Source organism: Lytechinus pictus, chromosome 8, assembly GCF_037042905.1.
Source record: "Lytechinus pictus isolate F3 Inbred chromosome 8, Lp3.0, whole genome shotgun sequence".
Lineage (NCBI taxonomy): Eukaryota > Metazoa > Echinodermata > Echinoidea > Temnopleuroida > Toxopneustidae > Lytechinus > Lytechinus pictus.
Window position 1 is genome coordinate 22256731 of NC_087252.1, and position 18052 is coordinate 22274782.

The window sequence follows — 18052 nt, forward strand, 5'->3', positions numbered from 1 at the left end:
ACTTGGAGGGATGCATGCATATACCAGAGTACCAGCATTGATTTAGGAAAGAATTTCAATAGAACAATAAACTGAAAGATTTAATCTCATTTCATGTAGTTTCTTTTGATATAACAATCATGGAGAAGGGGGAAAGGGCCTACTTTCATTTATGCTAAACATGTGACTCTGATGGAGATTTCTTCATGATTGTTAAAGTGTGTATTGTTTTCATGGGTAACTGCAAACAGTCCTTCCGGTCTGCTTTCCATCAGGCCAGAACGTATATTAAAAATTTCTGCTCGCGATTCGCGCTCGCAGTAATTATTTAGTTACATAGGGGAAGGCGGGGTAAGTAGAGCACAGGGGCAAGTTGAGCCACCATCCCCAGGCCAATAATGAATGAGTCAGACATTGTGGTGGTGTCATGTATTGATGACCCATTACATAACCCTTTACCCAACCATATTGTTTTCGACTTTGAAACAAAAAGTAAATTTTTAGACGGAAAAATACAAATTTCAGCCAAAAAAGTAAATAAGGGTGTAAAATAGAGGAGTGCTTAATTTTTACACACACACACATCTTTAAATATAATAAAGAAATAAGAACAATATTTATTAGTCCAGGTATGGATCTACATTCTTGTCATAGTATTTTATATGATGGATGAATAAGGAATGTGTGGATGTGAAAATATCGCATTAAGTTGGGACTGGGGTACTTTGAGCCAGCGAACATGGGGCAAGTTGAGCCATGGTAATTCTTATGGTAATAAAAATGAAAAATTAAAAAAACTTGAAAAGCCATAGATATGCAGGCAGAAAGGTGTAAATTCACATGACAGTTCTTTTACTTTTAGAGGATGTTAGTATTTATAGAGAATTAGCAAGTGAAAAGACTTGAAATAAAAAATTGACATGCTGCTTCTTACTGCATACATTTTGTACATAGTTTTTGTGGCTCAACTTACCCCAGAAGGTGGCACAACTTACCCCACATATGGGGCAAGTTGAGCCATTTTTTCAAAGGTCACAACGATTTTCAGTGTGGGGGTAGAAAGTTATATATAGGTGAAAAATATTTCCCAAGAATCAAATTTAAATGCAAGGTACTTATTTCTACAATATTATTAGTCATATCAATTCTAACATGCAAAATGCAAAAAGTGTCACAACTTACCCCGCCTTCCCCTACACATCTTGTTCACGATCACAGTCATTGCTCAGAATGTTTAATTTTTAGGACAAAATACATGATTTTTTTTAATTAGCTCGCGCTCGTACTATTCAAATAGGGCTTATATGACGTTATTCATCTTTTGTGAGAATAAAGCTAAGAAGTAACTGTTAGGACCAGTGGCGTACCTAGGATTTTCCACAGGGGGGGCCAAATCGGCCGCCAAAAAATTTGACAAGCAAAAAAAAAAAAAAAAAAAAAAAAAAAGGGCTTCAATTAAAAAATGAAGGTTTTCGTAGCACCAAAAAATTTGACAAGCAAAAAAAAAAAAAAAAAAGGTGTTCAAGTTCATCAGGGGGGCGATAAAGGTCTTCAAGCTGGTCAGGGGGGGGGGGGCAAAAAAGGTCTTTTAAGCTCGTCAGGGGGGGGCAGGTATATGTCTTTTGTATGGGTTGTGACTCGTCAGGGGGGGGGGGCAGAGTGCCCCCCCGTAGGTACGCTAGTGGTTAGGACTACCCAAATGAAAATCAACTTTGAGCGGCCGATCGGGGAAAATATGGGCATTTTTTTTCGCCCCCCCCCCCCTATTGGCGAAAGCTGGATCCGCCCCTGGTACTTTATAGGAAGAAACAGAAGAAATTTAAAATGACTGGACTATTATTCATGTTCTCCAGCGATGCATGTTATTCTTCTCTTTGCTCAATGTATTCAAGCATGTCAATAAGTCATTAATTGTGAGTGCAGTGATTCCACACGTTTAGTAGAAGTTCATTGGCTCAACTAGACTCCACGTTGGTTGTAAGATCTCCTTAGAAGTTTTACCTTGGAACTGTCCCTTCTTTGAAAAAAAAACCGTCATTTTTCGGAGAGTTTATTTATTCGGCTAAGACTTGGACTTACAAAGGTAAGAAGCCATGTAAACCCTACGTTGGATGATAGTATTGGATTTTGATGTGATGTTGATATTTCAACGCGGAAATAAGATTGTTTAAAAATGACTTTAACGAAATCATGATTGTGGTCACAACACATTTTTAAGAACAAACATTCTTTATGATGTAAAATTGTAAATGCATTAAGAATATCAAGATATTGGAGCTTAAGGACGTTCCACAGTTAAAATGAAATCCATGCCATTTTCACCCAATTTTGTACAGAGTTACTTTAGCACCTAGTTATTCCAAATATGTAAAAATTATTACCGGTCCATGTGCTTATTTTTTTATATCAAGCTTCGTTCACCGATTTGTAAGGTCTCGAGAAAATACGCAAAAGAATTTTTTTTGCATTTCTAAACCCCACGAGATCACAACGTAGAGTGTACTCAAAGTCTCTATTACTCCGTCAAAATCCATCTAAATTTCAACAAATTATATGTTATTGTTCAAAATTATATCCTCAAGATAAAGAATCCACGCGTATTGCTCTTCTTACTAACACCTTCAATTTTAAACATATGGTTTGAAAGGCGACACAATTTGTCTAAAAAATATATATAACAAATTGAAGAAGTACAATAAATGATGTACTTTGTTTAAAACCCATGAGCAATTCCACGATAACACCGTGACACTTTGGAACAAATTTTCATACATCAACTGTGAACTTTTTTAACAAGATGTCTTAGACCCCTGTTACACATGCGTCGGCTTTCAAAGCCGGCCCCGGAGGCGGCCTCACGCCTGCAATTTGAAGCCGCCTCAAAATCATCAAACCCCTGTTACACATAGTCTCGGGCCCGCAATTTTGCGTCTACACATAGGCCGGCCTCACGTCGCCTTTTCACGAGCTGACGTTGGGGCGCACTTCATGTAAACAAACGCTTAATATTTTCGCGCGGTTTGCAGGTCTTTTTAATTGCATTGGATCTCATCGACATCGCGACCGATCCGTACACATATCTTACCTCCATATTTTGTTTATATAATTGCATTATGAAGGTTAAGAATATCGTAACTATTATTTCTGATCGAAGGAGGGAATTTCGACGTGCTCAAAAAAGGCGATTCCGGGAGTTTGAAGCACGTCGTCGGCGAGTACGGTACTATTTTTTGTTATGTGCTATAACGTTTGCCTGCACCGTGGAAAGGAGTGTGTGGATGAAGGAGCGATCTGGACATTTCTGGGAGAGGATAGTGGAAGGGAGATTCACGGCAAGAGATTTTCGTGAAAATTTCCGTGTGAACAAGTCGACATTTGATTTTCTGTGTGGTGAGCTAGCACCGGCTATTCGTCGCCAAAACACACGATGGCGTAAAGCAGTTTGTGTCAGAAAGAGAGTTGCCATAACTCTGTGGCGTTTATCCACAAACTGCGAGTATCGAACAATCGGGCATCTTTTTGGGGTAGCGAGATGTACCGCCAATGTCATCGTCAACGACACCTGCCTTGTAATTGTACAAGAACTAATGAGAAGATATATTACCTTTCCTTCTGGAGATAGATTACGGGCAACTGTTCAGGGGTTCGAGGACATGGGGTTTCCCCAAGTTGCAGGTGCCATTGATGGAACCCATATCCCTATAATTGGACCTGTTAATTACCATGCTGATTATCATAATCGAAAGGGATGGTACTCTGTCATTCTCCAGGCAGTTTGTGACCATAAGTACATGTTCACAGATATCATGGTAGGATGGCCAGGACGCTGCCACGATGCCCGGGTGCTGGCAAACTCTTCTTTTCACCGAAGAGCGGAAAATGGAGAACTGCTTCCAAATGTACGTTTACTTTTAAATCTAATTTATAAAACTTGAATTAAATTTCATTTTATTATTAAAGATTTAAGCCACAAAAGATTATGATAGACTACAATCATTTAAAATCTCATAGATCTACAAGTCAATAGTAACATGCACATTTCATTTTTTTAAAGGGATAATATAAACAAAGGATTTAAAACAATAAATAAACCTAGAGAAATCAAGCCTAGAATAAGGGTAGATCTTCTTTTAAAATTTCATAAGTAATAATAGGCTACCATTAGTTTGCTCCACCTATTCATCTAAAAACACTGAGGTTTGTGTGATTTTGATATTTCATCAGCAGGGCCATAGCCAGTGTTTGATGTTTGGGGGGCACATACATGTAATTGATCAACGTCCTGGGGAGGGGTCTATAAGGATGGGTGTGTGATCTTGGGGGGGGGGGGGGCACGTGCCCCCCCCCCCCCCCCTGGCTACGGGCCTGCATGTTCATCAGCATGATCAATGTGTATTTTAATGAATTAATTTTAATATATATTTTTCTAAACATCTTCATGATATTAAAATAGACCTCTACTTAGTATTGATGTTATTAATATTATTAAATGATTATATTTCATTATTATCATTTTCAATACATTGTTTTTGACCAGATGACAAGAAACATCAATGGCCAAGATGTTCCGCTGATGATACTTGGGGACCCTGCCTACCCACTGCTGCCATGGCTAATGAAAGGTTTTGCCGATAATGGTCGTCTGACTGAAGATCAGACTAACTTTAACTACAGGCTCAGCAGGGCGAGAATGGTCATCGAAGGTAGTTTTGGTAGACTGAAGGGGCGATGGAGATGCTTATTGAAGCGCAATGACAGCGCTCTTGAGAACGTAACTAATATTGTTGGAGCGTGTTGTACCTTGCATAACCTTTGTCAGATGCAGTCCGATGAGCCAGATGACGAGTGGCTTGATGTTGCTCATGAATTACGAGAGTTTCAGCCACCTTGTCCTTTGCCAAATCAAAGGCCTGCACCATCAGCATCTGTAGTGCGTGATGCTCTTGTTCAGTATGTTAGGTAACTTTTTTTATGCATTTCTTCAACCACTGTTAATGATATTCCACAGGTGTAAACAGAGCCTCAAATGAACTCATTCATTCGGTTAGTCAATGACCCCCCCCCCCCCCAACCCCCGCCCTCATGATTGAAAATGTTATGTAGCCTCTGTTTTGTAATGTAAAACAGTTATCAAGAATAGAGTTTTCTCTCTTGGACATTTCTCTTTGTTTTTCCTTTTTAATTATTAATTTATGTTAATCATTCATAATAGACTATTGAGAAAATGCAAATCTGTTATTTTTTTATAATCCATTTTAAAGTAGATGGTTGGCCTTTTTGTAATGAATAATCTTTTTTTTTTTTAATAATATGCTTTTATTTCACCAAGTCATTTGTTTCATATTTTACTATACAGAGTGATGAAAAAGTAGTAAATTTAAGGTAGGCCTATGGCAGATAAGATTATCAGGGCCAGAAGATTGTCAATTAATTAGAATGATTTTTTTTTCTTCTTTGTATCAGTCTCTTTCCCAATCCATGGATACAGTAAGACTGGGTTTATGTTATTGTCAACCATAGCTGGGGGCTTTAGGTATGCATAGCAGAGGTTAATGTATGCACTGACATAGCAATGCATCTGACCAGTAGCATAGCACACTGCAATCTTCTTTTCATCTTGTGTTTCTTCCCTGTTATGACTGACATAAGTTTAAGTGTTTTAAAACCGAATATTCAAATTCAAATTCATTTGCCTATATGATCTACAAGTGATGAACACATTTTAACCATCTTATCCTGTGCCCATTCAAAAGCCAGTTTTGTGTTATGTTATTTCATTTGAGGTAAAATGCAGTTGTATTGTTATTTTTTCAAGCAAATATAGTGCCAGAAGCATTATTTTTTTTCTTGTTGTCCATGTGACTTTCTTGCTATTTCATCAATGCGATAATTTATATCAATCATTAATCTTAAAAGATGCACTTTAAACTTGACACCAGCATGCCTCATCATGGGAAGATGAATTAATTTTGTTTAGGGTTATGTAGGTCAAAGGACACAGAGGTTAATACACATGAAACATTACCTATTTGTAGTTCTTTTATCATAATATCTTGTACTATTTGCTTCTTGTATTCAATGTGCTAACAAGTATTCATTTGGAGAGGAATTTCAAACAAAGGTTACAGAGGTAAATGTATAATGTATATAAAACAATACCAGATAAACATGATTTATCTTCAAACCCATGTGGATAAGTAGTAATTGCTTGGGGGCAGGCGCAAGTGGTCATTATCTCTTTAGCTATGTGATTATATTGGATTGTATTCAACCACTATGAAATAGCTGTTTTGTACATATATGTCGTTTTTTCTTCTCTAACCACTTTTAGTTCAAAATTGTTAGGTATTTTCTGTGTATATGTTAAATACAACATGCCTCCGATAATGAATAAAAAGAAGAAAAAACATCAAGAATTCAGCTAAGGGTCTATCCTATTATTTCTGTATTATAACACTCTAAAAGCAAACCAATCTAAATTGGAATCAAATGGGGACATATTTGTTTCTATTCTTATTTAGAATAGATTCTATTCATCTTTTTCCTTCAGATTCTCTTCAATTCTGAGAATTTGAATAGAAACTAATATGTCCCCATTTGATTCCTATTCATATTTGATTAGTTTGTTTAGAAAACACATTAAGTACATGTCAGTGGCAGACACAGAAATCTTGGGGGGGGGGGGTACCCCAGGTGTTATAGTTTGTCTTGTTGATGTCCATTTTTTTCTGGGGGGGGGGGGCTGGAACATGTATCATTGTCCATTTAACATTGTAGAATCAAAAGGTAATATTTTTTATTTAAAAAAAATTTAAACAAATTATGAAGTATAAAGATACAGAATTTAAACAAAAAGTTTCATAGTACATGTACCAAAAAGGCAATTTAGGTCACTATATTACAACATTATTTTGACTGACATGGGGTGTAATATAGAATTTTGTTGGGCCTGTAAATGCTTAAATATTCCAAGAGGGACTATTTTTCTGCAAAGCATGTAGTGTTTGGAAAATGTGATGTTTTCCAAAGAGGAGAAATTAATACCCGAGATGCCAAGATATGTTATCTTTCAACTCTTGCAAGATGACATATGGCACCTCTATTATTATATTCTCTTAGGATTAAATCACACTTTCCTTGACTCTATAAGCTTTGCAAATACATGTATATATAAGATAGTCTTTTTTGTTAAAGAGCCGATTTGCTTTGAACGATCAAAATAACATCCATATTTTGTTTGCATTGTTTCGCAAATCCCCATGAAAAGCATGCTCAGCCAATCATTTGACTGGATCTAGGTAGACAATGTATTAACAGAGGTAAAGGTATAGGGTTAGGTCACACATGCAATCAGGCAAGAAGACTGGAAATATACCAAACAAATTATTTATTATTCAGAGAATAATGAACACGTACATAAAAAGTAAAACATAAAAGTGCAATATTTGCATAATGCATTCACAAAGTGCAATTTTCTTTACATAGTAACTGAAAAGTTATAAAATATACCACAATTATGTCCTGAGTTTAAATTAGTTGGCACTATCGAAAGGCAGACTTTGGTAACGTTTTATTGCCAATATACAGTTTCTTTCTTAATAAATACAAAGAAAAGGGGGGAAAAGTTTTTGAAAAGTACTGCAAATGCAATGATGACAAACAAAAATGTAGACATGTGTGATAAAATAGCAAATAGACTTTGAAACTTTGTGTGAATGCATATGTATATAACCCATCTTATACATGTAATTGCAAGATAACAAGTACTGACAAAAACAAACAGTTAAAAAATATAATACTTTACACTTTCAAGTTGTGACTCAACTTTCTTTGGCAATATCACATTGGTACAAAATGAGGGTTGGCAGCGTTTGATATAGATCTTATTTAAGAACAATAAAACATAGTCATTTGAAAGGTATGTATATAATAGAAGATCAAAATAAAAATGGAATGTTTATATATATATACTGTATATGTACAAAAGTTCACATGTAGAAATGTGTGCTTAAATAGCAAATAGACTTTGTAACTTTGTGTGAATGCATATGTATATAACCTGTTTTATACATGTACAGTAATTGCAAGATAACAGGTACTGACAAAAATGAGCAGTAAAAAGATATAATACTTTACACTTTCAAGTTGTGACTCAACTTTCTTTGGCAATATCAAATTGGTACAAAATGAGGGTTGGCAGCGGTTGATATAGATCTTATTTAAGAACAACAATAAAACATAGTCCATTCAAAAGTTATGCATAGAATAGAAGAAAAAATAAAAATGAATGTTTATATACAGATGTACAAAAGTTCCAATAGCAAGTAAATGGTTACTTGATGTAAAAAAGAACTACATAAAAACAAAGTTATATGTTTATAAAAATCTATAAGTGCTAAGAACAAAAAGTACTAACATCTACAATTTACATGTAAATTCCCTTGCCCTTGGCAATGATTCTGGCAGCACTGAGATGGATGGCTAAGTAAAAACAAGGGTTTCAGCATGGCAAGAGTACAGGTGAATGATATGCAGCAACAAGTACTGAGGAAAGAAATTGTGATGAACAAAAATCCTGAAAAGTGTCATCTCATATGACAAATACATGTTTACCACCGTGGGAATTCCAAACACACACACTCCTCCACTTGAAGAATGCATTATGTTTGTAACAATTACAGTGGAGTGTAATCGTGATTGTAGGGCCAGGAATTTGGAGACCGCTCTGGACCGGACTGGGAGTTGTTTCCCTGTTGCTGCCACATTGAAGTTGACGACTGCCGCATACCAGCCATTAAGGCCTGAAGCATTTGGAGTTGATGCTGTCTATCACGTTCTTTTTCTTGCTCTCTATGCTCCCTCTCTTCTCTTCTCCTCCTCTCCTTCTCCTCTAGTTTTTTTTCTTCAGTACGCTGTGCCTTCATTAGGAGCTCACGCTCCCACTCCATTTGGCGCTGCATGAACCGATCCTCCCTAGCATTGAAGGCATTTGTACTGTCCTCCTCCAGTGTCTTTATCTCCTTGGCTATCAGTCCGAAGGACTCCTGCAGCTTTGATTTCTTCCGCTTTTCCCCTGTTATGAAGTAGGTAGTATAAAATACATCGTAAATAAAAAAAAATCAATCAAATGTGATAGCGGTAAGAAAGGTATACAATCATTTTATTTCTTTCAACTTGTTACACACATACTTTTCTGTATTTGACATAAGGCATGCAATATCACACTTCTAATAGCTAATACAACAAATCAAGTGAGAAAACCTTGAGTTGCAAAAAAAAATCATACTGCATGAAAGCAACATCAACGGGATGTAAAAGGCCCCTTTTCTTGAAAATTTGCTGAATCGAATTCAAATATCATATGAACTATAAATAAGCAAATGTATGGAAACAATCTGTTTATATTACCAGTTGCCTTACGTCCATTAGCAGATGATGTTGAAGGTCCCTCTAGATCCTCCGGTGGAAAATTGCCAACTAAAGAAAATGAGGGATAGAAAAGCGATTACAATAAGTGACTACAATAATAAACATTTCATTTTTATGCATAAAATGAAGGGGAACTAATTTTTATGTTGTTATGTGTCACTGAAGTAAAAACATTTTAAAACAAAGGCTAACTTTCAATACATTTTTATTTTATTAAATTCAAATCAGTTCCTTTCATATTACTCAGTATAAAATGATACATCAAGACAATATAATGATACCAATAATGTTTATTTTAAATGCTCACACTGAGAGGGTAAGAGCCAAAAAGGATTAGTCTTTATAATTACACATGTATATACAAATAAACATGTATATGTGATTACAAATGAAAAAAGGAAGAGGAATCCTTTACCCAATTCTGTTGGTGCTTCCACATCATTTTCCTCCAGTTCATCATCCGTTATACTTCTATCTTCTTCGGCTCCATCCTCCTCCTCCTCTCTCGGCAGTGAATCAGAGTCCACCGAGTCTAGCGACTCAGATTGATCCTCCTCCTCTGGTTGCGACGCCAGAATGGCAACTGGTGCAGTCTCTGGTCTGCCCCCAAAGATCTCCTGCAGTTCGCTATAGAATTTACATGTAATTCTCCCCCTGCCTGATCGATTGTTATTGTCCTCCGTCTTTCGGAAGGACGCTCTTAGTTGTTTAATTTTCCGCTTGATTTGGTCCTCTGCCCTTTCGAACCCCCTTTCTTTCATCAATTGGCATATCTTACGAAATACCGTTTTGTTCCTTACTGTGCCATCCATCTGTTCTTGAATGTTTTTCTCCCGCCAAATATTCAGGAGGCACAGCGTCTCCACATCTTCCCACAGACTCCCTCTCCCTGTTGGTGCCATTTTGATCTAAAATGAGAGAACAAATACAAATACAAATTAATAATGGTAACCACAAAGATTACGATGTGGTAAAATTATTATATAAAATTATGTGTAACATCTATTAATCACCTTTTAGGATTTTTGATCTTGTCAACAACTTCTCTTGTCAGGGGACAGTTGACATGAATATCATCAAAAATTCAAATTTAATGATTCAGATTGATCGACCACCTAGATATATGAAGGCCCTTCTCCCCCTGCTATGTAACATTTGATGATCGATGGACAAATTATTCCGCTAAAGTTCCATATGTACCCATCACTAAAATTGAATAAAACAATTGAAAAATATGGGTATGACTTAGAATGACATAACTAATATAAATAAAGTATACAAAATATGGGAAATCACTTTCTAAAATAACTATCTAGAAATCCATATAGTATACAAAATATGGGAAATAATATTCTAAAAATCTATCAAGTCCATCAAGATAAACTCCTACAGCTCGGCAACTAACACGTGGCCAGCCGCTGATCTCTGAATACCGGTGGAAGAAGAACTTATTCATACTTTATTTACAAGTTTCTTTTGTTATCATATCACGTGTTAATCTGTTAATGTATACAATTTTTAATACAATTTGCTTCTAGTGATAATTTTAGAGACGGTTTAATGATCATTTAGAGATGGTAGGCCTAGAGTGTTAATTATAGAGACAGTTAATACTATAATAGTAAGGTACGCAGAGTCTGTTACAGCTAGGGTTAGGGTTCGCAGACCCCGGCGTCCATCCTAGAGTACGCGGCCTCCTGATGACTTTGGTTGGTTAGGGATAGGACTTCGAAGTTAGAGTTGTGTATATTATTGTACTGTAATCTGTATTAACATTGTTTTATGCACTCACCGCTAGAATCTACTTATTTTAGTCTACTTCTTTTTTGTGGGGATTTTACAGGCAGACACTATTTTATATGTAGATCTAGACCCTACTCATTTGTTTCAATGTCTAGCGACATATTTCATGTCCAATTTCTGACTATGTGCGACTCCGACTGAGTGGATTATTGGCATTTGAAATAATTAATGGCAATTGTCTAGTTTCATGTCTCATGGCCTGGCCTGCCCCTGGCCATGCCTTCAAAATCAAAGTTAAATACTTCATCAAGTTCATGCCTCATGATCATGATGACTTTGTTTGAGGCATAAGATGATGTATTAACTCTGACAGTCTGACTCCGAGTCTGATGATGATGAGTCATAATTTCATAATCATATGAGAAAAATTATGACGGCTCATGATGTATGGCACTCCTGTCCAGGCTATTGTTTTTAGTCTGTCTATTAGTATTGATAAATTATCATCGCCAACAAAAAAATAATGATCATTCTTCAGATGGTGCAATCACAGTAGCGATGTATTTAAAAACATCGAAATAAACAGGAAATGATCAGACGATCGAAAATCATAATTCCCAAACCCACAGAAATATAGGGATGGGACTGAATTACAAGTCACCATCACTCATCAGTTCTGTTCGGAGAAAATACCAGGAATAAACGGTTTAAACTTTTAGCCCACCAGTACAGAATATGTCGTGTCTTAGTGCAGGCTGCTGGATATGAGGAAATTAAAATTTAAAGCAATAAATGATGAAAAACAATGTAATTTTACGCTCGGGGCGAGGCTTACCTATAATATATACTGCATGCCTGGTCCAAATGGCAAAAGCGCGCCCGGCCGATGCATTGTTGATGATGACAGGTCGCGTCACTTCCGCTTATAAGCCGGCGCCGAGTCCACTTTGGTGTTACACCTACCGATTGCGGGACTGAGTCCGGACTCGGGCCGGCCTCAAACCACATCCAGAGGTGGACTGAGTCCACCTGGCCTCAGTCCGGCCTCAGTCCGGCTTTTCAAAAAAAGTTGATGTTACACATACGTCGAGCCGCCTCCGGGGCCGGCCTCAGTCCACTTGCAAACGTATGTGTAACAGGGGTCATACTTGAGATTTAACTTTTGTCATCATTCTATGACTAGCATCACAAACTACTTTCAAAGCACAGAAGGAATAGAAAATAAAATAATTAATTAGTAATGCCCAATTTATTACCACCTTGACACACACAAAAAAACGACATGCATTTTTGAATGTTTTGCTTCCTGTCCAAACTCTGTGAAGTTAATAAATATTGCACGAACTTGCTATTCTCATTAGGTGTAGTAAAGACTTGATTAAAAAGAATTAGGAAAAAAATATTTATTAGCATGAAGATGATGGCATACATTGTAAACAACTGCACTGTAACAGAGTGACTGTAACACCGTGACTTCTGAACTGCGTGTACAAAACCTTTGGATAATCTTGTAATCTTTAGAACTCATAGTATTACTCCTCTATGTGCTATGTATCAATCATAATCTCTCCTAAGAGGATGCTTTCATCCGTACACATTAAGTGAAAGGGATTGAATGCTATATCTGACACAAAAGGTTAAGTGCATCAGTGTGTATGGCACTTGAAGTAGAAAGAAGGTAAAATAAAGATTGTTTAATTACAAATAGTAAAAATAATTAAAACTTTACAATGTAACACCGTGACATTTTAATTTCATATTACTTTATAAAAGTTAATTATTGACTGTAGATTTAAAGACATAATTTCTATTTGCAATGTTGAAAGCTTTTAATTGTAGATTAGGGAATATTTTTATGGAGTTTACAAAGAAAATTACATTACTGTAGGCCTAATTAACTTTAACATTTTTAATTCCCGTTAATCAGCATTGGGAAAACTGAAAAAAACAAACATTATTTTTGCTTGTCCCTAATAACAGGATAAAAGAAATGTGCAAAATCGTTAAAAATTTATAAGAATACAACTAAAATGGATAAATGACAATAATCATGAGTTAATTTATACTATTGCTTCATGATTCATGAACAGTAATGTTACTAGATTTTACATTTAAAACTCAATACATTAATGTAATCTTTTGCACTGAACTTATTGATAATAAGTCATGTCTAGAATTATGATTCATGCATATGTATGTATATTTTACACTCAGGCTAAGTCAAAATGTTTGATCGCTGTTAAAATGACGGTTAAAAAAATAATTACTGTGTGACTGTGCCTATAAAATGTTGGTGAAATTTCACATTAAACATATTAAGTCATGAAATTTAGTATCTATTTTCCATATTTCCTTGAAATTATTTTTAATTAGTTAATACCTTTATCAAGAAAATGAAGAAGACATGTACATGTAGGCCTAACCGGGGAGGCCTAATTCCCCTTTTTACTCTAAAATATCATTTTCAGTTGATGATTACTTATCTACCTACATGAAAGTCTATAAGTGGGACCACAATATATAGTCCCACATATTATACTGCATCATTTCTATAATTTGGCTAATCTTGTGTGTCCTTCCGTTTGTTTGAGGGCGCTTTTCTCCGTGGTTTTCCACTTAATCGAGCTCCTGGAATTTTTTCTAAAAATGGTTAAATTGTTCACAGATTGTCATGAGGCGGTTTGTTTGTGGTATTTTGGTCGCATTATTTAATTTATTTTTTTTACAATTCGCAACTTTTTTTGCATTCCTTTTCGCAGCCCCGAGTATAGCTTCTAAGTTCCCAGTAACTTTTACCTCTCACGGGTCAGCGAAATACGTGCAATCATGTCGACCATCGACCGGGGAGCGAATATATTTTCCATACATGGAAACGCAATGGTACATGAATTATTCATAAGTTTAGCTAAAAAACTGAAGTGCGCAGGCGCATGGACTGTGGACTGCTGTAGTTCTAATGCTTCATGAATTTGTACATGAACAAATGGACGAGCCCACTCTTGTAATATACATAAATTAATGGACTCCATCCCAATCTCCCCGCTTTCTCAAGTTTCGATTTCTCCCCCCCCCCCCCCCCGATCCAATACAAAGGACTCTGGTGGAGACTTTGGTAGTGAACTTAAATACAGTTTCATTATACAGGTCGGTGCCAGCTAGGCAGGTAAATGAACAGACATGGTATCCATGTTGCGCGAGGTGTATGAAGTGCTTAGATATCAATACTGATATCGTAACACCCCCTTCTTCTCATAAGATTGAGAGTTTCAAATTTCAATGATATTGTTTTTAAACAATACTTGTGGTAGTCTGCAAATTTTGGTAATTTGGCTTAGTTATGATATATCAGATAGTAACGTAGAAATTGTTAGGTTTGTGAGAATAATATCAATTTGTGATAAACTGTATGATCTTCAATTTTACATAACTTCAATCTTGTGCAAAACTGAAAATAATTTGGATAACCGGATTGATCCTGAAATCAATATTTCCAAACAATAGATTTTGGCTATAGTGTCATTTCATAATTCAAATTCAAATTCATTCAAATTTCATAAACACTATCTTGACATACCAAAAATAATGTAAAATGATTATACATGCATATAACATGGACCTATTACTAATGTCTTCAGTGTTGTTCTTCTTTCTTCTCTTTCTCTTCTTTGTTTGAGAGTTTAGAGTGTTCACAATGTTCAATCTTCAAACATGAATCTCTCTGGTTTGCGAATAGTGCGTCCAGACCTCGTAGTTTGTGAGTATGTCTGTTGAGATTGATTAACGTTAGAGTTGGACATTGGTGTTTGTTGGACGTTGTCTTCCTCTGGTTGAGTTTCTGTTGTGTGGTCTTCGTCGAATCTCACACGCTTCGGAGTTGGGTTGGTGGATATAACTTCCCTCAAGTGAGATCTATTTCTCCTCAAGATTCCTCCGTTCGGCATTAAAACTTCGTAGGATCGAGGTTCTTCACAGACCTTGGATACCTTTGCTGGTATCCAAGTGTTGTCTCTTGGATGCAGAACCCTCACTGGCTGTTCTACATGCAGTGGGGGCAAATCAGAACTTGCATGTCGATCATGCACTTCCTTCATTTTGTCTTGCCTATTCAAGAGAAACTCGGTGGCAGCAGAATCTCTCGAAAGATAGTGACTTGGCAATGTGGTTCTGATGGGTCTTCCAAACAACATCTCTGCTGGTGATCTCAAGTTATTGTCAACTGGTATTGCTCTCATGTGCATCATGGCTAGCTGACTGTCTTGGCTAGTTTGAAAACACTTCGTCAACAGATTCTTGATTGTACGAACCATTCTCTCCGCTAATCAGTTGGATCTTGGATAGTGCGGTGAAGAAGTGATGTGCTTTATATTCCACTTCTTGCACATGTCTTGAAATGGTTTCCCGATAAATGGTGGACCGTTGTCGGACAAAATCTCTTCTGGTGGACCGAACAGACTGAAGATTACCGTTATCTGTCTTGCTATAGCTGCACTGGATCGGTTAGCTTAGCAATGATCGGATACTTGGAGTAGTAGTCAGTAACGAGTAGATACTCTTGTCTATTGAGCATGAACAAGTCGGTTCCCAGTCTGGTCCATGGTGCTGGTGGTACATCATGGGGATGCAGTGGCTCTTTCTGCTGTCTTGCTTGGTGTTTCTGGCATGTTTCACACTGCTTTATCAACTGATCAATGTCCTTGTTGATGTTTGGCCAGAACACTGTCTCACGAGCAAGTCACCTCGTGCTTTCGATTCCCATGTGTCCTAGGTGAAGCTGTCTAAGAATGTCATTCCTTAGTGTCTTCGGTATGATGACTTGACTTCCCTTGAAGAGTACTCCGTGTGATACTCCGATGGTCTCAGGCCATCCCTGAGTGACTATTTGCCATAGTGATCTGAGAACAGGATCATTAGCCGTTTCTCACTGAAGCTCTGTTCTCTTGTGTATATCAAGTCAATCTGGTGCGAATCTTCGGCTTCAGAGCAGATGGATTCCATTCTGACATCTAGCGGAACATCGCGTGCTTCCTTGGGATAAGGAAGCCGGCTCAAGGTATCGGAAAGAATCATGTCTTTTCCTGGTCGATACTTGACTTGACATCGGTATCCTTGGACTTTAATAAGCAATCTCTGTAGACGTGGTGGTGCACTTCTAAGAGGTTTCTTCCATGTCATCTTCAATGGTCTGTGATCTGTTACGACGGTGAATTCCTTCCCGAACAGATATGTATGGAAGCGGTTGATACCAAAAACTAGGGCTAAGGTTTCCCTCTCTATGTTGGAATAGTTGGACTGTGCAGTGGAAAGACTTTTGGATGCAAATGCAACTGGTTTGCCTTGCTGGAGCAGGCATACTCCTAGCCCTTCAATCGATGCATCTACCTCAAGAGTTTCTTTGGGTCATAGTATTGTAGACATGCACCTGATGATACTGCACGTTTCAGGCTGTTCAAGGAATGTTCATGATCATCATCCCAGATGAATGGTACTTCCTTGTGTAGAAGTTCTCGAAGACTTCTCTGAGAAGTTAGGCATGTATGCTGCTAGGTATTTGAATAATCCTAGGCATCTCTGAACATCTTCCTTGTCCTTGGGTGATGGCATTGATGTGATAGCTTCTACCTTGCTCGGATCTGGGTAGATACCTGATCTAGTGTACTACTGATTCCAACTTTGGACCGTAAATTGCTTTGGCGGTACGTAATGTGATAGTGTTAGCACTTGCCCCGAGTCCACTTGTAGGTAAAGCTCTCTGTGGGCATATTATGTCAATGTTAGCAAATGCTACAGTACCTTCTGGATTTACAACTGTGTCATCAATTTTATCGATTTTAAAATGCTCAAAATCACTTTTTGACCAAAGTAAAGTACGTTTCAGGTCATTTCAAGCATTTCAAAAATTTGGACCACATGGACCACATGTGGTCCATTAGTGTGTGGTCCATTAGTGTGTATGGTGTCGAATTGTGCTACGTTGAATGGACTATCTGTAGATTGAAAATGATCATGATATGTGCTAGTATCATGTGTTATGTCCATTTCGTTTATCAGTTTACTCTTGACTTTTCGACTTTGATCGTGATTTGTTTTGTTTTGGTTTCCGATCATTAGATACCATGTCCGATCTTCGGTCATCTGATCTACGATTCTGTTTACGACTAAGATCTTTTTTTTTCGATTTACGACAGAATTTGGCCCAGTGGCCCTTGGTGTCACAGGCAGGGCACTCATCGTCATACGCAGGGCACTGACGAGGTTTGTGGAAATGTTCGCAGTTACCACACACTTTTCGTCCCTGGTTACGCTTGAACGAATCAATATTCTGTTTAGGGTCTGGTGTCTCAAGACATTGTCTGCTCGCAGCGACTGCCTCGTATTTATACGACCTTCTACCAAAATTTGTTCGACCTTGTAACCTTTCGGTTGATCTAGCAATGACTTTTGGAATTCGAGACTTGGGAGTTGACGCAATCACTAGCTCCATGATTCGCTCATTTAACTCAGCTCCTCGAAATCGCAATTTGTGGCTTTGTCCCTACACCTGGTTACGAATTCATCGATCGTTTCATCTGGTTTCTGCCTGTACCACATTAGCTCTAAGCAGTGTGTGCGAAAATTGATAGTCTCCATAGCTCTTGCGGCTTTTCTTTATCTGTCTCTGATAAGCCCCGATGCATTGATTTGACGCAAGCCTTCATTGCCTACAGCAATCTTGATTTTTATAGCCACTTTTCTCTGATCATGCAGTTATGTCTTGGTCTGCTAGAATCAGCTCAATTTTTTGTCTGAAAAGCTGGAACTCTTCGGGAAGGTATGTTGCCTCCCAGTTCATTTCTGGATATTTTCCACTACTCATTGTGTATGTTCGCTGTACGTATTAGGTATTTAAACCAACGAGTGTAGA

General features: G+C 37.3%; 1 protein-coding gene and 1 long non-coding RNA gene across 3 annotated transcripts; one reads left to right on the forward strand and one right to left on the reverse strand.

The window, feature by feature from the left end:
• Positions 1–2792: 2792 nt before the first annotated feature.
• Positions 2793–6395, forward strand: LOC129266777 (uncharacterized). Its single transcript, XR_010294462.1, has 2 exons — positions 2793–3878; positions 4517–6395. It is a non-coding gene; the product is annotated as an uncharacterized LOC129266777 (long non-coding RNA).
• A 954-nt stretch (positions 6396–7349) lies between these two features.
• On the reverse strand, positions 7350–12281 carry LOC129269451 (trichohyalin-like). Of its 2 annotated transcripts, XM_064103773.1 has the most exons (4): positions 11987–12281; positions 9824–10316; positions 9388–9456; positions 7350–9052 (listed from the first exon to the last, which is right to left on the reverse strand). In XM_064103773.1, the coding sequence occupies exons 2-4, from the start codon at positions 10308–10310 to the stop codon at positions 8655–8657; spliced, it is 954 nt and encodes a 317-aa protein (XP_063959843.1). In that variant the 5' UTR covers positions 10311–10316; positions 11987–12281; the 3' UTR covers positions 7350–8654. The 2 variants fall into 2 exon arrangements, with proteins under 2 accessions (XP_063959843.1, XP_063959842.1); XM_064103772.1 differs by having other exon boundaries at positions 9824–12281.
• Between the last annotated feature and the right edge of the window lie 5771 nt (positions 12282–18052).